The sequence below is a fragment of the Pelodiscus sinensis genome, chromosome 1, assembly GCF_052426305.1.
Source record: "Pelodiscus sinensis isolate ZL-2025 chromosome 1, ASM5242630v1, whole genome shotgun sequence".
Taxonomy (NCBI): Eukaryota; Metazoa; Chordata; order Testudines; family Trionychidae; genus Pelodiscus; species Pelodiscus sinensis.
Window position 1 is genome coordinate 27,327,030 of NC_143052.1, and position 26,798 is coordinate 27,353,827.

The following is a 26,798-nucleotide window of genomic DNA, read 5'->3' on the forward strand; positions in this document are numbered from 1 at the left end:
TTTTTCAAGTGACAAACAAAAGCATACAATCTCTGTGCAAGACAATCACAAACTTTCCTTCGACAATGTTTTTGGAAATAATGGAACCAGCCACAAAGTACAGCTGTGCCACAAATCTTTTGTTGCTCACATTAAAAAATGGTAATATGACTGAAAAACAATGCTAAAAGGAGGAGGGTTTCCCCCACATAGCATTGGAAACATACAGCAGATGCAGAACAGGATGATGCACAGCTACTATCCACAACTAAAGAACAACACAGCAAAAGTTTTAAACCTCTGCTGCTTTTACCCATCCCTGAAGGGGCAGGAAAAGACTGCACCAGAATGACTGAATCTGTTTCTCTACAACTTTCTACATAAATCCAGGAGAAAAAAAATGGGGATGAGTAGGATGTTCCAGGAGTAGATCGATGTCCTTAGGGCATAGGGGGGAAGGGGCAGATGAAGAACATGAAAAAAGTAACCTAATAAAGATGTGAAATTTTATGGGATTTTATGGAGAAGCCCATGGGGTTATGGGATGAGAGTAATATGAAGAGCTGGAAGGGGGATGATCATAACAGAAGGTCATGTCTTCTGGGGTAGGGGGTAAAAGGGGCTATTGAGAGAGTAGGTATCCCAGTGAATCCAGTCCTCTGGGAAGGTGTAGGGAAGTATGGAGGGACTGATATCCCAGGGAGAGTATTATGTTTGGCACTACTAGGGGCCATCTCTGCTTGACTCTCTTAGAGAAAATATGGATGGCAAACAGGAGAGGAGGAGGAGGTAAGCATCCTGTCTCAGAGATATGGGTGGGATCTATCCTGCAAGTATGACAGACTGTCCAGGGATGCCCGTTCCCAGCAGGATGAGGAACAGGTGCACAGGAAGGGATATCATGACCCAAAGGGTTATGTAGGCAGGGTACCCCCTGTTCCAGCTGAATGTGGGGGCAAAGGAGAGATCTAAGCAGGGATCTGTTCCAGTAGGAAGGATAGGGAGCCCAAGTCAGGAGAAGCAAAATGCAGGACAATGTAGCACTTTAAAGACTAACAAGATGGTTTATTAGATGATGAGCTTTGATCTGAGGAAGTGGGTCTGGCCCACGAAAGCTCATCATCTAATAAACCATCTTGTTAGTCTTTAAAGTGCTACATTGTCCTGCATTTTGCTTCAGCTACCCCAGACTAACACAGCTACATTTCTATTACAAGTCAGGAGAGAATCTGTTCCTATATAGGACATGGGAGGGGTGCCTACACAAGAAGTACTGTGCTCACGGAGATATGGAATGGAGATATGGAATGGCCCCATTGTTTTCTGGAGAAATATGGGGATGAGGGGGCATCCTAGAAAGCTGTCCCAGCAGGGCATAAAAGAACACACCCCTGGAAAATATGGGGATTGATGGTCCTGGGGAAGGGGACTGTCCCAGTGAGATATGGGGGAGAAGGAAAGGAGAGGGGGTTGTTCTAGAGAGAGATAGGGTGGTTCAAAGGCAGCTGTTTGGACTGATATGGGAGGGATGGAGGCCTGGCAGGTTTCCCGGTGGAATATGGGGAAATGGGGGGAGGCTGTCTGGAGGGATCTGAGGAAATGGGGGCCATCTTGAGCAAAAGGGGGTCCTGGTGGTGCCCTGGCAGGATGGGTGCTAACCTAGGGGAACACGGGTGTGTCCTGGGAGGTCCGTTCCAGTAGGGTATGTTCCAGGAAGCTGTCCCAGAGGGATGTTCAAGCGTCCTTGGGGACCGCATACCTACAGGATACGGAGGTCCGGGGCGAGGAGAATGTCCCAGCGAGATGTTGGGGGCTCCGGGGGGCGGTCCGGGAGAAATGGGGGGGTTCTGGGAGGGGGCGGTGACGGGGCGGTCGCAGATGGCGGGGGGGAGGGGGGTCGGACGTCCCGTCGGGATATGGGAGTCCCGCGGCGGGTCGATGGGGGGACAGGGCTCCGCACTCACTTTTTGTGCTTGTCCCTCCTGCCAGCCGCCGCGGGCTGCTTGGGCCGCCGCCTCCGGGCCTGCAGAGCCAGCACTGGGGAGAGACGGGCACAGGTTAGTGGGCGCGCGCGGCACTTTCCTCAACCCCCCTCCGAGGCGCCGGTGCCGCGCTGGGCTCCCACAGCCGGCCCGTACCTTTCCGGGAACTCATGGCGCTGCCCCACCGCCGGCCCCTCTTCCGCCGCCCGCCAGCCGGGTCCGAGAGCGCCGGGCACGGAGCGGCAGCCCCTCCAGCCAACGCGCAGGCGCAGCCTCCCCCCCGGGCAGGGCCGGCGGGGGGCGGGGCAGGGCGGTGAGGGGGCGGGCAGGTGCCGCCCAGGCCACTGGGTGGGAGGGAGTGGAAGTAGTGGGTGCTGCGTGGCCTTCCCTATTAGCATCGTTAACGGCTCCTCAGCCTGCCCAGGGTCCCAAGAGCGACCCCAGCGGAGACCGGGGTCCTTTGCCCTAGTCTCTGTACGTAGGTCCTGAAGGGCAGATCCTGCCTCAGGGACCCTACACACAAGGCAAAGGAAGGAAGCCATTTGGCCCACCTAACCCATGGGCTTCCAGCCAGGAATAGAACCCACCTTTTCCGCCCCATAGTCTGGTGCTATGGCCGCTGGCGCTCGCCACCACGTTCTTTATATTACAAGAGGTTCTAAGCAGGGCTGCCTAGTCACGTTTCCTAACACCCTTTAATACACATTCCTGAAAGGGGGGGGGGGGTGAACCTGTAACACCTCCATTGCTTACAGCAGGATTTGGATTTTAGCAGGGAAAGAAGCCTCTGGTCAGGGAGGTGCCTTTTGCTAGTGAGATGAAATTCTATTCAAAGTTCGCCAAGTTCTAAACTTTAAAAGTGCCCTTTGTCTCTATGGGGTTGGAAGCTAACATTTTCATTGTGACACAATCTGGATTTAAGCCAAGAAACGAGACTGAAATGGCTTTACTGGCACAGATGGATGATCTATTCTTTTAATGGATACAGGACAGACATCTACTCTCATCCTCCTGGATGCCATTCAACAGTTGACTGTGAGATAGTATTGTCTTGCCTGAGAAAAGTGGCAGGAGACTAGGGTAATGTGCTAAAATTGTCTGAGTCCGTACAGGGAAGTACCCAGAGACAGCTAATGGGAAATGGATTCTACAAAAGTGAATTTGCTATCCAAGCTTTTTCAATATCTACATGTAGCCACAATGTGAACTGATATGAAATGCACACGAAATGGCACTGTCTACCCTGCAAGCAATATGCAGGTTACCCCTACCATTCCCCAGCTACAACCATGCCATTGTCACTAAGATGGCACAATGCTTGAATAAGATCAGTTTATGGGTGAAGAACAGTTGGCTGAAACTGAACCTAAGCAAAATGGAGGTGATGCTTGTGGACCAGAATAATATTTTTAGCATTTTGCAGCCATGGTGCAGTCTCCTTTGAATAAAGGTTCACATCCACAATTGGTCAGTTCATAGTCTAGCCCTTGCTAACTCTGAGCTCTCACACCACAATGGCAATGAGGAATGCTTTTTATCATCTCCAGTTGATTAGAAGACTCTCCCACCTGGCAGATGAAGACCTCACCTGGCCTCAGTTATTCATGCCTACATCATCTCTCAGTTGGACTACAGAAATGCAATATACCTTGGCATGAAACTGCCAGTACTTCAGAAATTCCAATGAATACAAACACTGCAGCATCTCCTCTTAGAAACATGGGCTACTATAAGTACATGACACCTATTAACAGGTGTGTTGTGAGCAAGACACGAGAAGTCATTCTTCCGCTCTACTCTGCGCTAGTTAGGCCTCAGTTGGAGTACTGTGTCCAGTTCTGGGCACTGCATTTCAAGAAGGATGTGGAGAAATTGGAGAGGGTCCAGAGAAGAGCAACAAGAATGATTAAAGGTCTAGAGAACATGACCTATGAAGGAAGGCTGAAAGAATTGGGTCTGTTTAGTTTAGAAAAGAGAAGATTGAGGGAGGACATGATAACAGTTTTCAGGTATCTAAAAGGGTGTCATAAGGAGGAGAGAGAAAACTTGTTCATCTTGGCCTCTGAGGTTTGGACAAGAAGCAATGGGCTTAAACTGCAACAAGGGAGGTTTAGGGTTGGACATTAGGAAAAAGTTCCTAACTGTCAGGGTAGTCAAACACTGGAATAAATTGCCCAGGGAGGTTGTGGAATCTCCATCTCTGGAGATATTTAAGAGTAGGTTAGATAAATGTCTATCGGGGATGGTCTAGACAGTATTTGGTCATGCCATGAGGGCAGGGGACTGGACTCGATGACCTCTCAAGGTCCCTTCCAGTTCTAGTATTCTATGATTCTATTATTCTATTCTCAACTCTTTATACTGACTTCCAATAGAATTTTTAATTAAGGTCAAAGGCTTGGTACTTATCAAGTGCTCCCATACCTAAAAGATAATTTAGAAGTTCTTGGACAAAGACTATGGTCAACAGCTTCTCTCCTCTGGCACAGTGGAATTCTCAACAATCTGAGTAAAGTCCATCTATGTCAGAGACAGAACTTTTGCAGGTGGTCTGAGACTATAGAATGAACTCCCCTGGGAAGTAGGGATTAACATAACCTCACTACTTTCCACTTCAAGTGCAAGGCATTTTTTGCCTTGTCTTCTCTAATATAAACACACAGCAATTGGTATATTTAACAAAAACAACAAAAAAACTACCAAAACAAGACACTCCACTGCACATGCTTCTTGGGAGGGGTTGATAGCAGAAATACCACATGACATATGCATTGCTTGAAGAACCTCATATACTATAGTGATAAGTGTGGTATTCAAACCTATATAGAACAGAATTTGCTTTAAAAAAAAACTAGACAATTTCATATAAGAAATTATGTTAAAAGAATGTCATTTGATTGAAGCTATGAAATGCCCCATTTAATGTTCCCTGTACTCTAATACCCTATATATCATAAAGAATGAAGCAAAACTCTTTCAGAATGCTATCTCATTCCATATACAATTTATGTAGTATTGGTCAATGATCTTCTAGCAGTGGGAAAAGATCAGTGTTTATGCTGATTCTTTCAGTTCTTTAATAGTACTGACCATGTCGTGTTGCTAACATATTTGCCAATGCCAGCAAAATTTGAAAGAGTCACTCTTGAGTCATCCTTTCTTCTGGAAAGGTCTGCAATAAAGTAACTAAAAGTCATTGAGACTTCATACAGGGGTTTGTACATTTAAATTTCTTACAGATACTGTCATATCACAGCCATCCTATAGGAAGTAAAAACTGAAAAGTGAAGGGGAGCATTTTGTTTCTAGTGAATGTAAAATATGTATAATTAAAGTGATAGAGATGTAGCCATGTTAGTCTGGGGTAGCTGAAGCAAAATGCAGGACAATGTAGCACTTTAAAGACTAACAAGATGGTTTGTTAGTCTTTAAAGTGCTACATTGTCCTGCATTTTGCTATAATTAAAGTGATACATCTGTTTTTCTGTTATTAATACAGTTTCATTCCCATTAGGCTTTTTTTAAAAAGTGATCTTGCAGTGTAGCAAACAATACCCATTGATGCACAAGCTCAGGGTAGGGTGTTGGACTGTATGAGGACTCAGGGCAGCGTAGGGGAAAGAGCCGGGGGGCTTGGGGCAGTTTCAATCATGGTCACTGACCCTGCCCTGTACTAGGGATGTTAAATATGGGTTATTTGAATAGTCGAGTAACCTCATTACATTTTATTGGTTAGTTGACTATTCTATAGTCCCCGGAGGTGGGGCTGGCAGTCATTGTATCAGAGGCAGCAATGTGGGGTGCCAGGTGGGAGCTGGTCCTCTCGTGGACCAGCCCTCTGTCATCCTGTGCTGCTGCTTCTGAGAAAGAGGCAGCAGTGCAGGGTAGCAGCAATCCCTGTCTAGCAGGGGTCTGAGCTCCAGGACCCAACAGGAGCCAGGACTGAGCCTGTCCACTACACTTGAAATGCAGCGCTGAAACAGGGGCTATGGCGTGGAGTGTGGGGGGGGGATGCGCCCCTCGGCGCTGCGAGACCAGCTGCTCTGCCCCAGACTTCCCCAAGTCAGCTGCTGCTGAAACTGACCAGCAGCTGACTCTGGGAAGCCCAGGGCAGAGCACCCCAGCTGCTCTGCCCCAGGCTTCCCGGTGTCAGGTGCTGGTCAGTTTCAGCAGCGGCTGAATCGGGGACGCCTGGGGCAGAGCAGCTGGGGTGCTGCCGGGTTGGTCCCGCAGCGCTGAGGGGCGCATTCCCCCACTCTACCCCAGACCCCTTATAGCCCCCCCCTTCCAATAGTCCGGCATATCTGATAATCTGGCACCCCCGGGTCCTAAAGGTGCCAGATTATCAGAAGTTTACTGTATATGCTAGACTCGCAGTGGTTTCCAAACTTTTCGGCATCATGCCCCCTTTTTGATTTTTGAGAAACCCTCACGACTCCCTCCCAAAAAAATAGCATCAAAACTTGGGGTGAGATTGATGCGGGGGTAGCTGGGTCACCTCACGCCCCCCCCCCCCCCCCCCAGAATTTCTTCACATGCCCCTGGGTGGCATGCCCCCCAGTTTGGAAACCCATGGCAGAGAGAAGCAGACCAAATGGTATCTTTGGGCAGAATCCATAACACTACATGGAAACACATACGCCTACTCATCTTCACTTGGATTTAGCAACCCTTCTCTCAGGTCAGCAAGTGAAGTTCAGGTTAGGGTGACCCTCAGTGTCAAGACATGCTAAGCACTTTAGTCATACAATAAGGCATAAGTGGTGACAGGCATAAGGATCTTATGAAAAATGGGGTTTTTGTGCAAAAAAACCCATTCACGTTGCTTCTTTTTACGCAAAAACCCCTTGCGCAAAAAGAAATGGCAGAAAATATGCTAATGATGTCACAACTTATGCTAATGAGTCCCTTATTAGCATATTTTCTGCCACAAAAATGTGTAGTGTAGACATAGCCATAGGGTATAATTTCATTACCCCTGAATTCAAAATAATTTGTAACCCCAAACTAGCAAGATTTGACAATTTTGGCAAAGCAGCTCCATCATGCTGAACACCAAAACAGAGTAGGTGTGTCTAGGCAAACATGGACTGTTCTTGAAGTATTTTCCCCGGTATGTCACTAGGGGTATGTAAACAGTAAAGCTAGGATTGCCAAATTTGGTATGCAGCTTCCTCTTATCATAATTTAAAGAAAGGTAATGGTTTGGTTCTGTCAGGATAATGGGATATGCAAATAATTCCATTATTTCTCATAAATTGGAAAGGGAGGGATCTGGTAGGAGGGAGTTATATTCAGAACGACCACAGGGCGCAGCAAGGGGCCAGAGATGGGGACTAAGACAGCTATAACCCCATTGGGCTAGCAGGCGAAGGGAAAGAGAAAAGGACAGCTATCAACTATATGTTTCAGAGAGTTTGTCTGTCTGTGTGTTTGTTTATCTGCATGTGTCTCTGTCCCCCAGTTGGGGTATATGCATCCCTCCCCTGACTGTGCTCACTGTACCTGCAATGGCCATGGACAGGCACTTCTTACCTGGCCCCAAGTTCTGCTGTGAGAGGAGGCTGGGGTGGTCCTCTCTACCTGGGGCAGCCTGCATATCGAATCCTTCATTTCCAACCCTACCCCAGAACAACAATTTAAATTAAAAAAATATTTTTTGAGTTATGGACCTGACCAAATACCAGGTAAATCTTCTAGTACAATTATACAATTTATTAATACAAAGTATGTGTATAATGTACTCACACACAAATATTACTAAATAAATGAAAGAACTGAAAATGTATGCATATGCACAGAGAAGTATGACATAGACTTAACTAAATTAGTAGGTAAATTAATGGCAATAGTGGATAAATATGGAAGGATGATAATATAGCCTTCATTGGAGAGGGCAGATAAAGAAAAGTTATTTATTAGTTCCCTAAATAGAAGAACTAGAGGACACCAAATGAAATTAATGGGTAGCAGGTTTAAAATTAATAAAAGAAAGTTCTTCTTCACACAGCATGTAGTCAACCTGTGGAACTCCTTGTGAGAGGAGGCTGTGAAGGCTAGGACTATAATAGATTTTAAAGAGAAGCTAGATAATTTCATGGAGGTTAGGTCCATAAAAGGCTATTAGCCAGGGGATAAAATGGTTTCTTTGGCCTCTGTTTGTCAGAGGCTGGAGAGGGATGGCAGGAGACAAATCGCTTGATCATTGTCTTCGGTCTACCCTCTCTGGGGCACCTGGTGCTGGCCACTGTTGGCAGACAGGATACTGGGCTAGATGGACCTTTGGTCTGACCCAGTACGGCCGTTCTTATGTTCTTATTGCAAACACTTAAGATTGTGTAAAATTTTACTCATGTAAGTAGTACCCCTGAAATCAATGAAACTGCTCACATCAGTAAAGTTATGATGGTCTAGATCCACAAGGATTTAGGCTTTGCAATACTCAGCATCACAACTCTTAACTTTTAGAAACTTGAAAATCACAGGACCAACACTGCAATCCACAATGCCTGAGATAGGAGCCAAGACACCTTTACAATAAATGGGGAAAGACAGATTCCTTAAAATGCAATTCACACACCCTGCATGCTAGGTGAGGAACCACCTAAAATTGCCAATGGGAGATGCTAGTAAGAAGGGTGTGTGCAATGCCCTGCCTCTTTCTCAGAGTTTGGCCCCTTAGCTCAAGTCGCAGGAAGGCACCAAATCTCTGCTGGTGATCCCAAGAATTAGAGAAAAATAGGTGTCTGAGTGCCTAAACCTCATGCAAACCCAGGATCAATCCCTTAAGCATGCTCAGAAGCTGACTAACTTGACACAAAAAAGCCAGGGGTGAGGAAAGAGGAGGGATTCCCCTCTAATCTGTAGACCAGGGGTTGGGTTACTCATGGAAGATGGGGAAGACCCCCCCAATTCAAGTCCCCTCTTTGCCTGGTTAGAAGGAATTTCAAGAAGAATCTGCACCTCTCAAGTGAGTGCTTTAATCATGGGATTATAGAGTCATTCAAACTCTTTTTCTGACCCAACATTTAATTACAGTATTCTGTTAAAGTGCAACAAGTTCAATAGGACAGCTTTGGAGAGCCCCACATGAGAATATCCTACAGCCTAGTGCAGTGTTTCTCAAACTTTTTTTATAAAATACCCCTTTTCCACAAAAAAATTAGTACTCCTTTTCCCCCCCCAAAAAGTGTAAGTACCCCCAGTACCTATAGTTTTCAGACACGCACAATTTTTTTCTACTGTTGCAACACATTTGTTTAAACAACTTAATCGTAGCTGGGCGGACGATGAAATTTTTGGGTGTAAACATACAAAAATAATAAAACTCTGTAAAACTTAAAACAAAAATTCAGTTTTCTATAAGTTTCAGTTGTGTTGATATGCCCCCCAGACTTCTCTCAAGTACCCCTAAGGGTACTCGTACCACTGGTTGAGAAACATTGGCCTAGTGTACTCACCTGAGAGGTGACAGAGCCCTGTTCAAATCCCTTCACCTCAGGCACAGGAAAGACTTGAAGCAGGATCTCCCATCTCCCAAGTGAGTACTCTAGCCACTGGGATAAATGTTATTAAAAATAGCTCTTCTCCCCTGTTCCTAAGCAGTTTCATGTGTAGTTATCTTCTAAATACACCTACTCAGTTAGGTGGAACAACAGTTGTTAAGAGTTATTCTTAAAGATCCACAGGGGAGACGACAGCCTTGATGGGCCCCTGGGCAAGGTGAGTTAAGGGGCATCTGTGCACTGCCAGGGCCTTGGGTAGAAGGGGTGAGGCCAGTGGCAGGCAGCCCTCAGGACCATGGCACATACCCCAGTCCTCAGCAGAGCCATGTAGTCTAGACGTACCAGGTGATTTAAAAAAGCCCAGGGGTCACTGTTATGGCAGTAACAAAATACAGGACTATGTAGCACTTTAAAGACTAAAAAGATGGTTTATTAGATGATGAGCTTTCGTGGGCCAGACCCACTTCATCAGATCAAATAATGGAAGAAAATAGTCACAGCCATATATACCAAAGGATACAATTAAAAAAAAGTGAACACATATGAAAAGGACAAATCACATTTCAGAACAGAAGGGGGATGCGGGGGGAGGGGGGGGGGAGGGAAAAGAAGGTGAATGCCTGTGAGTTAATGATATTAGAGGTGGGGAAGGGTAGATGTCTGTGAGTTAATAGTGTTAGAGGTGATAATTAGGGAAGCTATCTTTGTAATGGGTAAGATAGCTGGAGTCTTTGTTCATGCCCCCACGGAGAGTGTCGAATTTTAGCATGAATGCCAGTTCAGAAGATTCTCTTTCAAGTGCAGATTTGAATGTCTTCTGAAGTAGGATGCAGGTGAGTAGGTCATTGAGACAGTGTCCTTTCTGGTTGAAATGGCAAGCAACTGTTTTTTCTTTGTGATCCTGTCTAATGTCTGTTTTGTGGGCATTGATTCTTTGGCGAAGTGTCTGAGACGTTTGTCCAATGTACATAGCAGACGGACACTTTCGGCACATGATAGCATAGATTATATTTCTGGAGGCGCAGGAATATGTATTCTTGATCTTATAACTCACTTGGTTAGGCCCAGTAATGGTGTCAGCAGAGTGAATATGTGGACAAAGCTGGCAACGGGGTTTGTTGCAAGGGAAAGTACCAGGGTTGGTATTAGTGTGGTATGTCCTGTGGTTGTTGGTAAGAATCATCTTGAGGTTAGGTGGTTGTCTATAGGAGACTATAGGTCTGTCTCCCAGAGCTTCTTGGAGTTTAGTGTCCTGTTCCAGTATAGGCTGTAATTTATTGATAATGTGTTGGACAGGTTTAAGTTGGGAGCTGTAGGTGATGACAAGTGGTGTTCTATTGTTGGTTTTCTTGGGTCTGTCTTGTAGTAGATGGTTTCTAGGTATTTGTTTGGCTCTTTCAATTTGCTTTTTTATTTCTCCGGGTGGGTAGTTGAGGTTTATAAATGCTTGGTAGAGATCCTGAAGTTTCTGGTCTCTGTCAGTGGGATTAGAGCAGATGCGGTTGTATCGAAGGGCTTGGCTATAGATGATGGATTGTATGGTGTGTGCTGGATGGGAGCTGGAAGCATGTAGGTAACTGTATGAGTCAGTGGGTTTTCTGAAGAGGGTGGTGTCTAATTTTCCATTGTTGATTTGTACTGTGGTGTCCAGGAAATGGATCTCCCGTGTGGAATGGTCCAGGCTGAGGTTGATGGTGGGGTGTAGGTTGTTGAAATCTCTGTGGAATGTCTCCAGTGATTCTTGGCCATGCATCCAGATTATAAAGATGTCATCGATGTAGCGTAAGTAGAGAAGTGGTAAAAGGGGACGGGAGTTGAGGAAACGTTGTTCTAGGTCAGCCATAAAGATATTAGCATACTGTGGGGCCATGCGTGTACCCATGGCTGTGCCGCTGATCTGGAGGTACAAGTTGTTCTCAAACTGGGAATAATTGTGGGTGAGAACAAAGTTACATAGGTCTGCTATCAGGTTGGCAGTGGTGTCCTCTGGGATAGTGTTTCTAATAGCTTGTAATCCGTCTTCATGTGGGATGTTGGTGTATAGTGCTTCTACATCCATGGTGGCAAGGATGGTGTTATTGGGGAGGTAATCGATGTTTTGTAGTTTCCTTAGGAAGTCAGTAGTGTCTTGGAGATAGCTGGGGGTGTTTGTTGCGTAGGGTTTGAGGAGAGAGTCTACATAGCTGGATAGACCAGTAGTGAGTGTGCCAATACCAGAGATGATGGGGCGTCCGGGGTGTCCAGGTTTATGGATCTTGGGAAGCAGATAGAAAAATCCTGGTCGGGGGTCAGAAGGTGTTTCTGTGTGGATTTGTTCCCGAGTAGCTGTAGGGAGGCTTTTAAGAAGATAGAGTAATTTCTTTTGGTATTCCGAGGTAGGATCAGAGGAGAGAGGTTTGTAAAATGTGGTGTTGGAGAGTTGTCTGGTTGCCTCTTGGTTATAGTCGGCCTTATTCATAATGACCACAGCACCACCTTTGTCAGCTGGTTTGATTATAATGTCCAGGTTGTTTTTGCGACTCTGGACGGCATGTTGTTCAGCGTGGCTGAGATTGTGTGTCGCTTGTTGTTGTTTGCGAATAATGTCAGTCTGTGCGTTGTTGCGGAAGCTTTGTATATAGAAATCCAGATTGTAATTCCAACCATCAGGGGGAGTCCATATAGAATTATTCTTCCTTTTGTGTTGATAGGGGGGATCTGGTAGGTCAGATTGGTGTTCATTGGTGGTTTGGAAATATTCTCGGAGGCAGAGGTGGCGAAAAAAAGCTTCAAGGTCACCACAAAATTGTATCCAGTTTGTGGGGGACGTGGGGCAGAAAGAGAGACCCCTGGACAAGACAGACTCTTCTGCTGGATTGAGTTCAGTAGTGATGGTGGCTATTTTAAATTGCCTGGGCAGGCTGCAGAGCTCCTAGACACGCACAAGGTCATACCAGTAGCAGCAAAGGCAGGTGGGCAGGCATATGAGTAGCTCAACGTCCAGTGTGCTTCAACAGCAGCCCTGGGAACTACAAGCTGTGGACCACAAACTGCAGCATGTTGGGAGAACTTCCTGGTTCCTGTCAGGATGTACCCTTTGCCCCTAGCAGGGTCTGAGCAGGGTCAGAGCTAGGAGCAGCACACAGGCTGCATGCAGAGAGGAGGGGCTGCTGAACTGTGATTCTGTTCTATGTTTTTACAGGTAGGATCAAAAAGGGCAATAGAGCATCCTAAGAGGAGTTTAAGTGACACAAAGGGAGAACATGGATATGGTTGTTGCGGGCTTAGTTACTGTGGGAGTTGGAACATGTTGTAAGGGGGCTGTGTTGTGTGCTGTAACCTCTGCCCCCAGCAGGGTCTCAGCAGGGACTGAGCTGGTAGCAGCCCGCAGGCTGCTTGCAGAGAGGAGGGGCTGCTGAACTGTGATCCTGTTCTATGTTTTTTTACAGAATAAAGCCTGTTCCTGGTGCTTTGTCTGAGTGGGTCTGGTCTGAGGTGCACGCACACACAATACACAACGCAGAGCACACCAAGGAGCCTCAGGCCTAGCCTCCCACAGTTGTGTAAGAAGTCACAAGGCTTCCCCAATGCTGAGTAACTTCACACTGGGCTAGTGAACAGGAGGGGTTACATGTGGGAGGGCAGGGCATAGTGGAGCAGACTGTTTGGTTGCTCTAGCTCTTGCTGCCAAGGTGAATGGGGACAACTCCTTCTGCCACCCAGCACCAGGTTGTCACGTTGCTGAATTGGAGGGAAGCAGCCAGATCGCTGCTGCACCCCTAGGTGGGGGTGTTGGCCCCAGAAATTGGTATGGGGGGAGCCATGTGGGGTATTGAATGGGAGATTATTGTTTGTTGATCTTATGTACGCTATTTATGTGAGTGTATAATGTCTATGTGTGTAGGTAGGAATCTGTAATCTGTGTGGAAGCTGAATATTTCTGTGAATGTGGTTGAGCATTGCTATGGACAGGCTGAGTAGTGAAGCCCTGTGGAACAATGGCCCTTGATGGCCCAAAGACACACCTAAAGCAGGAGGGCAGAGACCCAAGAGCTGCCAGCAGAGAGAGGCTGAGGACCAGGTGACCGGCTGAGACCAGAAGAGGCCAGGAAGGAGGTATAAAGAGGCCATGCGGTCGATGCCATTTTGTTCTCAGCTCAGCACTTCATCCCAGAGGCAGCATTGCAGGGATTGAAGAGCCCGGAAGACCTGTGAACCCATCCTGATCGTAGGATGTGCAATAAGAACTTTTAAACCAGCAGCTGCAACATCTCTGCTAGAGCCTGCATTGAGAACTGGGAGATTCGGTGCATGTAACGTACTGTACTTTAATAACCTTACTCTCAGGCTTTTCTTTCTTGTAATAATAAACCTTTAGATATAGATTCTAAAGGATTGGCCCAGCGTGATTTGTGGGTAAGGTCCAGAGGGTAAATTGACCAGGGATCTGTGGCTGGTTTCTTGGAACCGGACAGAACTTGTTCGGTGTAGGTGGGATTGGGTGTTAGGACCCCCCACCTGTGTATGAGGCCCGGGGCCATCTGGGGCACGGATATTGCTGGGGTGTCGGAGGGGTTTTGCTCAGGAGGCTTCAGGCAGGTTGCTGAAGCGCTCTGTGGGACTGGTTTGTGGCCTGTGTGGAAAGGTCACCAGTTGGGGGCCGTAAGAAGCCCCGGATTCGAGCAATTCGCCCTGAGCGGACGCCCTCAGCTGTGCCCAGACACGGCCCAGTCCGTCACACAGGTCCCCCCAGTAATCTTCCAGTCCCAATGCTCCAGAGGAGGGAGCTTTGGGCAAGGTGGTGGAGCAGGGATGGGGCTTTGGGGAAGAGTGGAGTGGGGCCTGTGATGGGGGTGGGGAGTTGCTCTGGCCCTGAACCTCAGGCATTGAAACAGGAAGCCAAGAACTCCTTAATTCAAACCCCGGCACTACCACTGACATATTGTGTTCCTGTACGTATGTTTCGTGACTTGTCCGTGACTCTTGTTTTTCATTCGTAAAATAGGGATAATTACATGTACCCATAGGAGTGTAGTGAAAATTACTAATGTTGTTAAGAGCTCTTAAAAATACAACTTACCATGTAAATTATAATAATGACAAAGATCTACAAAGTGATCAATATTATGATAATTATTAGAAAAAAACAATACACAAAAAAACAGAAATAGTTTTTAAATACCTGTAGATGAAGACAGGTATCTAATCATAAATATTGCAAAGGGTAGATCAAAGTTCAGAATTTAAGGCATAAATCCCCACATTCCTCAAGTGTAGATGCATTGAATGGATATAATACAGTGCTTGCATTGGCATGATTTACCCCAGCATCAAACTAGGATTAATCAAACTACTCCAGCACTTCCACCCTAGGGCTTTGTATTAATTCTTTATAAACTGGTGCAAAAATTCCAAATGTATGCAAGCCCTAATCAGCTAGATTTCCAAAATATCTGAGCACATGGTATACTGAGTTCTTTTGAAAATCTGCTCATAAATGTAACAATGGGAATTGCTAGGTGCTGAACAGTTTTGAAAATCTAACCTTTATTTGGGTAACTGAAGGAGTGGGAGCTGAGCTCCTTTGAAAATCTACCCCAGAGGGAAAATCTAGCCTGGGGCTCTGGGCTTCCCTCCCAGCATTGAGGAGCCGCACTGGCACTCCAGCCCCCCGCCACCCCACCATGGGGCTGGAGCATACAAAATCTACTAGCCTGCACACTCCAGTCTCTGGTTTGAGAGGGAAATGAGGGGAGTGTCTTTCTGCTTCTCAGTCAGGGCCACACCAGAGAGGGATTTTGGTATTTTTTGTTTTGTTTTTTTATTTTTGCTTTTCACTTGTGTGTGGCCCCCATCTTATTTTTCTGTGGGTCAGCAGCCTCCCGATCCAAAAAAAGTTCCCCGCCCCAATCTAGCTCCATGTGTCTACTCAGACAACAGCTAAACAATAACTATCTGTGTTCCTTACTCAGTTAGTCCAAAGTGTGTCAATCTAAAATAAGCCAGATAGCATGTGGGAAGTCACTGACCTCCCCCACCTGTTCTCCAACCAGCCTCTTTCGCTACCTCAATTATGCCAGCAGCAGTGGTTATCCAAAAGACAAACAACTGGAACTAATAGAAGATAGAATTCCTTCATGGTTTAAGATTGTGGTGTCTTCTCTATATACAGTAGACTTCCAATAATCTGGCACTTTTGGGACCTAGGTGATGCCAGATTATCGGATATGCCGGAGTATCAGGAGGTACCGCATACTCCCAACCCAATCCCCTGCCCCCACCTTATGCTCGGGCCCTGGAGCCGCCGGTACAGCCGTGTGTCTCCCTCAATGCACTGGGGCACATGAGCTGAGCAGCCAGCTTCTCAATGAGTTGGCCGGGACGCTGTGTGCAACCCAGTCCCCTTCCCTTCTCCAGAACCAAACATCTTGCCTCCCTGCTGTAACCCAATCCCCCTCCCCCACTCCCAACCTTATGCTCGGCTCCCGGGAAAGCCGGTACAGCCGTGCGTCTCCCTCCAGGCACTGGGGCACGTGCACTGAGCTGCCGGCTTCTCAAGGAGCTGGCCGGGACACCATGTTCAACCTAATCCCCCTCCCTTCCCCTTCCCTTCTCCAGAGCCAAACACCTCCCCTCCCTGCTGTAACCCACGTGAGAGTGGCTGACCTGAGCGGTTCTGGGTTCTGTCCCGGTTCCATCAGGAGCTCTTGCCATTTTGATGCTGGACTATCGGGAGCGCCAGACAATTGGATGCCGGACTATTGGAGTTTTACTGTACATGGATTATTCAACAGAAGTATAAATTCCCCAAAACTCAGTATCAGTGTACCACTATGAGATTTGGCACAGGCTTTGATGAAAACAAACTTTAGAAAGCACAAAATAATTAAATCCTAGACCAATTTTGTGAAGAAGCTCTCTGTGTGTGTGTGTGCGTGCGTACAGGCTTGCACATACACAGATGCATGCATGCAATGGGTTTCACTGTCATATTCTGGAAGAATCAACAGGCTTGTTCCCCACTGTGGTATCTTCAGGGGATATCTTCCACTTGCAGGATCAGAGTTGTAGATAATCTAGTTTCCATCAGATGAACATACATAATTCTTGTTAACATTAACTGGAGTTTCATGAACATATCAAGGAAGGGAAAAAGCCACATAATATGTGTTTTTACCCAAAGCCAAATCAATGTTTGCATTACATACATATAGAGTCACAATTTATGTATATTACACACAAAAAAACTACACTTCAACATTAAAAATGTTCTTTTTAAAACAAGCACTCAAAACTGAAGAAAAGCCAAATTAAGGTTGCCTGTGTGACTTTTATTTAGCCCCTTGATGCATATGCATTATGATACAGTCTTTTATTGCATGATCACATGCTTTTTTTTCCCCATGGGACACCTGCCTTATTCAGTGAGTAGGCCAGAACTACTCTGGGGATGAATCAGGGTTGTGCAGTAAAGAAGAATGCTGTCTGCAGGAATCCTGCTTCATTGTTTCAGAAGCTGGATGGTGTGAAGTGAATGAGTCAGCAGACTGCAGAAAGAGAAAGGAGGATCTCATGTTTAAGGCAGTTGAATGCAGCCCTAGAGAACTGAATTCTGTCCCTGCATCTAACGCAGAGTTTCTGTGTGAGGCTTCTCTGTGTTCCTCCAATAATTATAACATTGTAACCATATTTCACAAGCCTGTAGCAAGGAGGGTGCGAAGGGTATGAAAGCTCCCTTCTCATGATCCCCCCAAAGTAAGCATGCTCTGGCCGCCAGGGGAGACAGGAGCTGTGCACTGCCTAAGGCTCCCTCCCCCATGCTCTGACCAGCCAGCAGAAGGCTGGAGATAATCCGCCACTTACTTGGGAAACCATGGGGGGATTCATTCACCCTTGAGGTCCACATTTACAAAAAAAGCACCCCACCCCACAGAAACTCCTGTGTAAGCAAAATGCAGGACAATGTAGCACTTTAAAGACTAACAAGATGGTTTATTAGATGATGAGCTTTCATGGGCCAGACCCACTTCCTCAGATCAAATAGTGGAAGAAAATAGTCACAGCCATATATACCAAAGGATACAATTTAAAAAAATGAACACATATGAAAAGGACAAATCACATTTCAGAACAGGAGGGAGATCCAGGGTGGGGGGAAGGTAGGAAGGTAAGTGTCTGTGAATTGATGATATTAGAGGTGGGGAGAGTGGGATGTTTGTGAGCTAATGGTATTAGAGGTGATAATTGGGGACGCTATCTTGGTAATGGGTAAGATAGTTGAGGACCTTCTTTCACTACCCCTTCATTCAGTACTAATGTGACTTTTCACCCAACCGCAGCCAAAATTGATCACTTTGGGTATGTCTATACTACCACCCTAGTTCGAACTAGGGTGGTTAATGTAGGCAACCGGAGTTGCAAATGAAGCTCGGGATTTGAATTTCCCGGGCTTCATTTGCATATTGCCGGGCACCGCCATTTTTAAATGTCCGCTAGTTCGGACTCCGTGCCCGTGGCTACACGTGGCACGAACTAGGTAGTTCGGATTAGGCTTCCTATTCCGAACTACTGATACACCTTGTTCCACGAGGAGTAACGGTAGTTCAGAATAGGAAGCCTAATCCGAACTACCTAGTTCGTGCCGCGTGTAGCCGCGGGCACGGAGTCCAAACTAGCGGACATTTAAAAATGGCGGCGCCCGGCAATATGTAAATGAAGCCCGGGAAATTCAAATCCCGGGCTTCATTTACAACTCCGGTTGCCTACATTAACCACCCTAGTTCGAACTAGGGTGGTAGTGTAGACATACCCTTTGACACCACTCTATCCGCTGAATAGCTAAGCAGAGCAGGAGCAAAAAGTATTTATATAAACCCATCCACAGTCTCTCCCCCTTCCATATAGTTGGCAGGAAAACATTCATTCAGACCAGGTTTAGATGTGTAGTCCTAGTTTTCTAGGGGGTGGGAGGACTTATCTGACACCATTGAGCCTGATTTGCAACAGGCTGGGCTTCCCAGCTTCAGATGATAGCATTGGGATCTGCCCTGGAATATATACAGTAATTCCTCATTTAACGCTATAGATATGTTTCAGAAAATGATCGTGTTAAGTGAAAACATGTTATGCGGGGTCAATTTTCCCATTGAAAATAATGGAAAAGGTGTGGTTGCAGTAGTGTCTGTTGGGACCGGGACATAAGGTTGGGGGAGAAAGGGGACTGGGTTACAGCAAGGAAGGGAGGTGTTTGGCTCTGAGGACAGAAAGGGGAGGACAGAGGAGGGGGCTTGCAGCCAGCAGCTGGGTTTCTCCAGCTGGCTGGTCTGCGCAGGGCTTCCCCTGCCTCCTTGCAAAGTGGCAGAGGTTCAGAGCTGGCTGCGCTGTTCCCCGGAGACCTCCTCTGGTTGGATGCCCCGCTCCCTCTCCTCTGCCCCCCGCTTGCAGCTGGCAGCTGGGTTTCCCCAGCTGGCCAGTCGCCCTGCGCGGGGCTTCCCCTGCCTCCTTGCAAAGCAGCAGAGGTTCGCAGCTGGCTGCATTGTTCCCCAGCAACCCCTCCTCGCGGGACGAAAGGAGGCAGGGGAAGCCCCACGCAGCTTCCGGCAGCTGGCCAGCTGGAGAAACTGGCCAGCGGGCCGCAAGCAGGGGGCAGAGGAGAGGGAGTGAGGCATCCAGCCAGAGGGGGTTGCCGGGGAACAGTGCGGCCACCTGCGAACCTCCACTGCTTTGCACGGAGGCAGGGGAAGCCCTGCGCAGCTGCCGGCAACCGGCCGGCCAGTCAGGAAAATCATGTTATTACAGGGACGGTTGTGTTGTTCGAAAAATGTTCCCTAAAAAAAAAAAATCGTGCTATCGCAAAAACGTGTTAAGTGGGCATGTGTTAAACGAGGAACTACTGTATCTATCTAATGCTAAGTACTCTAAATAATCAGGTCCTTGGTGTTTCAGCTTAGGCACCCAGTATCAGCACGTATTTTTTACTTCACTCTCTTTGTGCTTCACTTCCTCACCTGTAAACTGGGACTAATACCCCATTACCTCAGAAGAGCTGTGTGAAGGTAAATTAATTAACACAGATGTAAAGCACTCCTCTCCAACTCCCAATTCCCAACTGTTCTGCTCACTTGGTTCCCAATCTCCTTGTCCAAGCCATCTCTCTTCTTTTCCACATCAGATACCAATCTCATTGCCCAGCCACTTCCAGTTTCTGTCTCACCACCTCCAATGCTAGTTTTTCCAGCCTCCCCGTCCCAAGCTGTTACTATCCCTCACTTTAGTCTAGATTTTGTGCTTTTAGCATTCAGATCAGAACTTTATCCTACAGGCTGCCTGGGTGCCAGCAGAGGGAGTTCAGTAAGGGTACTGAAAGACAGGCTTCCAGCTCTCACCCCTGATACTCAATTTCTCCCTGGAAGGGTTGCCCACCCTCCTGCTTTTGTTGGGAGTCTCCCAGCATCAGGCTCTATCTCCTGGAGGATATGGAAGCCAAACTGGGAGATTTTAAGCCACTAAAAGACCAATGCCACAGCAGGACTGCGCTACTCTCAGAAGTGGCCACCACGTCCCTGCAAACCCTAGAGCGGTGTTTCTCAAATTGTGCTCTGCGGAGCCCCAGGACTCCGCAAGACATCTCCAGGGGCTCTGCACGGTTGACAAACTGGAAACATCGATAGGTACAACACATACAATCAGTGGACCGCTGGGGCTCCGCATAAATTTTTATGCACGTAAAGGGCTCCAGAGCCCAAAAAGTTTGAGAACCGCTGCCCTAGAATATGGTCCAGTAATTTCCATACAATGCCCTTATTCTGAGCACTGACTCCACGACTCCCGTTAGCCAGGGACTGCAGCCAATGGGAGCTCCAGGGGTGGTGCATGCAGCAGAGGGCAGAGCACAGAGCCTCCTTTCTCTCCACCCCCTCCCCAAGGGCATGCTGACCACTTCTGAGAATGATGCAAAGCCAGGTAGTCTACCTTAATCTCACTGCACTGTCACCTGAGAGTTGCCCAGAACTTGCATTTGCTACATCCCAAACTCCTGCCCCAGCCTTGATCCCCCTCCAGCATCCAAACTCCCTGCCAGAACTTGCACCCTACTCATGCATGCCACCCTTTACCCCAGGCTCAGCCCGGAACTCTCTCCCAAACTGTGAGCCTTTTGGCTCCATGCCACAGTCTTCAACCCCCAAATAACTGCAATCCCCTGTTCCAACCTGCCGAAGTTGAGTGAGGGTAAATCATAAGAACATAAGAACAGCCATACTGGGTCAGACCAAAGGTCCATCTAACCCAGTAGCCTGTCTGCCAACAGTGGCCAGCACCAGGTGCCCCAGAGAGGGTGGACCGAAGACAATGATCAAGCGATTTGTCTCCTGCCATCCTTCTCCAGCCTCTGACAAACAGAGGCCAGGGACACCATTTCTATCCCCTGGCTAATAGCTTTTTATGGACCTAACCTCCATGAAATTATCTAGCTTCTCTTTAAACTCTGTTATAGTTCTAGCCTTCACAGCCTCCTCTGGCAAGGAGTTCCACAGGTTGACTACGCGCTGTGTGAAGAAGAACTTTCTTTTATTAGTTTTAAACCTGCTACCCATTAATTTAATTTGGTGTCCTCTAGTTCTTCTATTATGGGAACTAATAAATAACTTTTCTTTATTCGCCCTCTTCACACCACTCATGATTTTATATACCTCTCAGTCTCCTCTTTTCTAAACTGAAAAGTCCCAGTCGCTTTAACCTCTCTTCATATGGGACCCGTAGGGTGGAGGAGAGCAAGCTGGGGGATGCGGGGGAAACAAGAGAGCAGGACACAGAGAAGGGGTAAGGGTTGGTTCTTAGGGAAGGGACAGGGCAGCAAGAGTATTTGGGTTTGTGTGATAAGACAGATGGCAACCCTAGTTCTTGGCCCAGAGCAGCTATTACAGGAAATTTCAGGGAAAGTTCTCTTGAATCTAACTAGCCCTGGGCTTGAGCATGCTCAGTTGCTGTATGTGGATGATGCATGCTGTCTGGTCAGTACTAGCAAATGGAGCATGTTCAGTGAGGCTGGCATCCTTGGATATTTTATCTGTTATGCTTTATGTCTCTATGGAGCATGTGAGCATTCTGATTTTTCAGATGCTCAAAACAACACTTTTCTCCAGCCTGGCTCTCAGAAATGGATGAAATTTTCCAATACAATTCAGCCTGAGGCAGATATCCATCATGGGAAACTTTCTTTCCAAGCACTTATAGTTACAGTTATAGCAAGTTATAAGCAATAGAATACACAGTCTTACAATGGAAAGAGTAAGGCAACCTTAATAACAAGCAGTGCTAGAAACCCTACCTATAAAATGCACGAGAACCCGTTCAAATTTAATTCTATGCATACTATAACTATGAAATAGAAAAACATTATTTTGCAATAAAATGAATTTTTATGGAAACAAACAATTGTCATAAGACCTTACAGTTAGTTTTTAGTGTGGATGTAGAACTGCTTGGCTCATTAGCCAGTCACTATTAACAGCTCTCTGTAGCCTTTATTGAGAGCATTTATGAACTCAGTCAATGTCACAGAACTGCATAAAGATCAATTATCCACCTCCAGACATTTAAAATTCTCTTTACGCCTACTGTTAAGTTACACAACATCAAATAACACAGAAAACATTTCAAACAGAGTCAGTTGTATTCTAATCATGTCCAGAAGCACAGAGGAGTGAACCATTCCATTTTGTGTTGGTACAGTTGTTTCTTACAGATAAATATAGTGGGTTTTATTTTTTCCATTTCAATGTAGCAATGTTTTACAACCACTTTGTCTTACCTTGTACTTGTGTAGATGACTACATAAGGTGCAGGACAACGAAGGTGAGGAAATAATGTGCATACTCTTGGCTTCCCTTATGCCTCGTGAAACGAGGTTTACAGGATTGGTCGACAAAGGCTTCCCCTGTCGACCGATCTACGTCTTGACTTGCGTGCTGTGCCGACGATCAGCTGAGCCGGCACAGCGTGGTGGCCATTTTTATTTTAATGAAGCCGGGGGTATTTAAATCCTTGCTTCATTGACTATGTTGGACAGCCTATTTTACATGCCTCTGTTGGCAGAGGCATGTAATCTAGACATACTCATAGGGTATGTCTAGACTGCCTCCCTCCGTCGGCAGAGGGATGCAGATTAGGCAGGTCGACATTGCAAATGAGTCAGGGATTTCAATATCCCGTGCCTAATTTGCATAAAAATGGCCACCGTGTTTTGCTGACTCAGCACTTTGTCGGCAAAAAGAGGCAGTCTACAGGGAGCTCTGTTGAGAAAGAAAGCCTTTTTCGACAGATCCCTCATGCCGCCTGCCTCATTTGCAATGTCGATATGCCTAATCTGCATCCCTCTGCCGACAGAGGGAGGCAGTCTAGACATACCCTATGAGTATGTCTAGATTACATGCCTCTGCCAACAGAGGCATGTAAAATAGGCTGCCCAACATATCCGGTACATGAATATCACTGTACCTCATTTGCATACTTAATGAGCTGCCATTTTTGCGCAAGTAGCTTTTGCACAAGAAGGAGCAGTCTATACTGCTCCTTCTTGTGCAAAACCCTCCTCTTGCGCAAGAGCCATTCTGCCTGAAAATAAATGGCAGAACAGCTCTTGTGCAAAATGGCAGCTCATTAAGTATGCAAATAAGGTGCAGTGATATTCATAGCCATGCCTTATTTGCATATGTTCTTGCGCAAGACTGCACAGTGTAGACGTAGCCAGGGTGTTTAGGGAATCTGGTATTTACTTGTTTGGCAAAGAAGGGATCTTATTCCCTCCAGATAATATGGTTATTTACAGGATGTCTGTATGCATTGCTATTTTAGGGGACCTAGGCAATCTTCTTCTGCCCTGATTTCAGAGCATCTGGAAGAATCGGGGTAATTACACCCCTATTAGTTGCAGGATAGTAGAAGAATGTTCATTTGGCCAATCAAAAGGAAAAACTATGTACCACTTTAAAGACTAACAAGATGGTTTAATAGGCGATGAGCTTTCATGGGCCAGACCCACATCCTCAGATCATATTCTGGAAGAGAATTGGCATGACCATATATACCAAAGGAATACAATGAAAAAATTGAACACATTATTAAACTGACAAATCAGATTTAGTACAGAAGGTGGGGTGAGGGAGAGGAAGGCAAGGAGGAAATAGCTATTTATGAGTCAATGAATGGCTAATCAGGGGTGTTAAGTGGGGAAGCTATCTTTGTAATGGGTTAGGTAATTAGCATCCGATTCTCTTCCAGATTATGATCTGAGGAAGTGGATCTGGCCCAAGAAAGCTCATCACCTATTAAACCATCTTGTTAGTCTTTAAAGTGCTACATAGTTTTTCCTTTTGTTTTAGCAAGATCAGACTAACATGGCTACCTCTCTATTACTATTCAATATGCCCAATGTCATTCATATTATTGGGATGTGCTGTGTGTTGCACAATATCTATCAAGAGGAAGAGCTTTCACTAAGAAACTGCTGCTTTATAGGCCCAGTACTGTGGCTGGATCCAGGAGAGTAAGGTATGCTTTGTGTACGTCTGCCCGCTGAAGAAGATATGTAAGGAATTGTGATGTTGTATAATGTCTTAGTACACATACTCATTTCTCAATTTATTTTTGCTTTTATATGATTTTGTGTGACCTACTGAAGTTTGGATAACACTCTGTATCTTCCTAGTTTTTCAAGCAATCACACACCAATATAATGGAAGCTCCAGGGAATTTTCATATAGTACTCTGTAATATTTTGCAGAAGATTTCTGGGGAAGGCTGTCTTGTTTTCTCCACCATGGGAGGACACTTTCCCAAGCTATTCCAGTATTAACTCTGCTAGCATCATTGTGATACACAGCAGAGCAGATTCCAATTATGATGTAAGTGAATTGGGGTATATTAAATTCGTCAGTGGGTTAGCCGAAACTCACTACCTGATCCCAATAAATTCCGTGGCCTCTGGCACTGGGATACTCTTAGGATCATACCCTTCCTACTCCAGAATTGACTATTTGTTGCATTGGCTACAGGACAGGCCAGCTTGGAGGTGAATCTACTGGCACTGATGCTTTGGTAGTGTTGGACATTAAGGAGAGCACACACTCAAACAACTCCCTCCTCTTCTGTTGTTCCTTCGTCCTTCCCTTGTGTACCTCCGCACCACTATGCCCAGACGTGAAGCAAAAGTACACCAAGACCAAACACTGCCAGCAGCAGGACCCACCAGTACTGATGGGAGGCGGGGAGACAGAAAATACAGGCGAATTTGCCCTTTTTCAAGAAAACGTCAAGATACCTGGAGGACAGCTGACATATGAGACTATCCCTTTAAAAATTATATGAATGGAGACCACCTACCTTCTAGAACCCTTGAAAGGTCAGCTAGTCTAGTCTACTGCTTTCCCAGCAGTACCAAGTACCATCCCTGACAGATTTTTGCCCCAAATAGCTGTCTCAAGGATTGAGCTCACAACCAGGGGTTTAGTAAGCCAATGCTCAAACCACTGAGCTATCCCTCCCAGCATACAAATCTCCCCACAATCCCCTACCCCTCCTCCCAGCAGGCAGGAATACAAGTCTTCTCCCCATGGAATGGAGCTGCTGCCAGACCTGGTCGGTGCCTTCCCATGTCTGCTTATCCCTGCGATGTGGGGGGAGTGAGGCTCCCCCCCTTGGACATTTCCTCTGCAGGAAAGGGCCGCTGTCCAGGCCTCAGGTGACCTTGCTCCAAGCATATTGCTTTCATCTGACCCAAGAACTGTCACAGATGACGGCAGGGCTTCTGGCACAGTGTCTCCTGGCATGACTGACAGTCTCTCTGTTCTCTACAGCTGGACCAGCTGCGAGAGGGGGCGGATGACACCACCCAGGGCAGCTACCCCACACCATGTGACCCGCTGGTGCAGGAGAACCCAGAAGGAAACCCAGAGGGAGCACATCTCTGCACTGCCAAGCCTTGAAGCACACTCTGGACCGGAGACTGGAGGAGGCTATCCAGCTGCAGCAAGAGACCTGGCAGGAGATGCTGGAGCAGAGCTGCACCATATGTGTGGCAGTACAAGCCCTCATCACCGGCATGGTGCCTGCTCCAGCCCATTCCAGCCCCTGCTCCAGCTCCTGCTTCTCCCCCTAGCCTCTCTGCCCCTGTGGCTGCTGAGGTCCCCGCACACGAGGCATTACTTCTAGCCTCAGTCCTGAGCCTCTCCTCACCCCTCCTCTCCCTTCCAGCTCCCTTCTCCCCCCTCCTCCTCCTCTCTTCTCCCCTCTCCCAGGTTCTTTCCCTGGTTACTTCTTCCCCAAATAAAAAAATAAACAGTTTATTTTTTCAAAACCAAAAAATGTGTTTTATTGTCTCTACATGGAAGGGGAGATGGGAAGGGTGTGGGAGGAAAGGCACAGAGGGGCAATGCACAGGCCCCTTGTGGGGAGACCCAGGGGAGAGTGTCACTGAAATCCTTATACAGGTCTATGTAGCACTTTAAAGACTAACAAGATGGTTTATTAGATGATGAGCTTTCGTTGGCCAGACCCACTTCCTCAGATCAAATAATGGAAGAAAATAGTCACAACCATATATACCAAAGGATACAATTTTAAAAAAATGAACACACATGAAAAGGACAAATCACATTGCAGAACAGAAGGGGGATGGGGGGGGGGGGAAAGGAGGTGAATGCCAGTGAGTTAATGATATTAGAGGTGGGGAAGGGGAGATGTCTGTGAGTTAACAGAATTAGAGGTGATAATGGGGGAAGCTATCTTTGTAATGGGTAAGATAGCTGGGGTCCTTGTTAAGTCCCGTGCGGAGAGTGTCGAATTTTAGCATTCACAAAGATCCCAGCTATCTTACCCATTACAAAGATAGCTTCCCCCATTATCACCTCTAATTCTATTAACTCACAGACATCTCCCCTTCCCCACCTCTAATATCATTAACTCACTGGCATTCACCTCCTTCCCCCCCCCCCATCCCCCTTCTGTTCTGTAATGTGATTTGTCCTTTTCATGTGTGTTCATTTTTTTAAAATTGTATCCTTTGGTATATATGGTTGTGACTATTTTCTTCCATTATTTGATCTGAGGAAGTGGGTCTGGCCCACGAAAGCTCATCATCTAATAAACCATCTTGTTAGTCTTTAAAGTGCTACATAGACCTGTATTTTGTTTCAGCTACACCAGACTAACACGGCTACATTTCTACCACTGAAATCCTTGTGAGAAACTCTCCCTCAGGGCCTCCTGGATATGCATGGCCACTCAGTCCTGCATGGCTACTCGAAGGCCCTGCCGAGCTGGTCAGCCTCTGCCCCCCACCCTAGCAGGAACGTCT

At 46.6% G+C, this 26,798-nt stretch overlaps 1 protein-coding gene and 1 long non-coding RNA gene across 10 annotated transcripts in view; one reads left to right on the forward strand and one right to left on the reverse strand.

The window, feature by feature from the left end:
• SRPK2 (SRSF protein kinase 2) overlaps positions 1–2,272 on the reverse strand; it is a 248,897-nt gene extending 246,625 nt beyond the window's left edge. For 5 of the 9 annotated variants that reach the window (XM_089775461.1, XM_089775449.1, XM_089775459.1 and 2 more), the window contains exons 1-2: positions 2,118–2,185; positions 1,944–2,016 (exon numbers count right to left, since the gene is read on the reverse strand). Coding sequence is in view for 2 of the 9 variants with exons in the window: in XM_089775444.1 (XP_089631570.1) it covers positions 1,944–2,016; positions 2,118–2,133 (89 nt within the window). In the remaining 7 variants the exon portion in view is untranslated. Of the gene's footprint in view, positions 1–1,943; positions 2,017–2,117 lie in introns of all 9 variants that reach the window. The other 4 variants (XM_089775444.1, XM_089775439.1, XM_089775453.1 and 1 more) reach the window with 2 other exon arrangements.
• LOC149525544 (uncharacterized) lies at positions 1,897–26,603 on the forward strand. Its single transcript, XR_016348524.1, has 2 exons — positions 1,897–2,036; positions 25,300–26,603. It is a non-coding gene; the product is annotated as an uncharacterized LOC149525544 (long non-coding RNA).
• Positions 26,604–26,798: the final 195 nt, after the last annotated feature.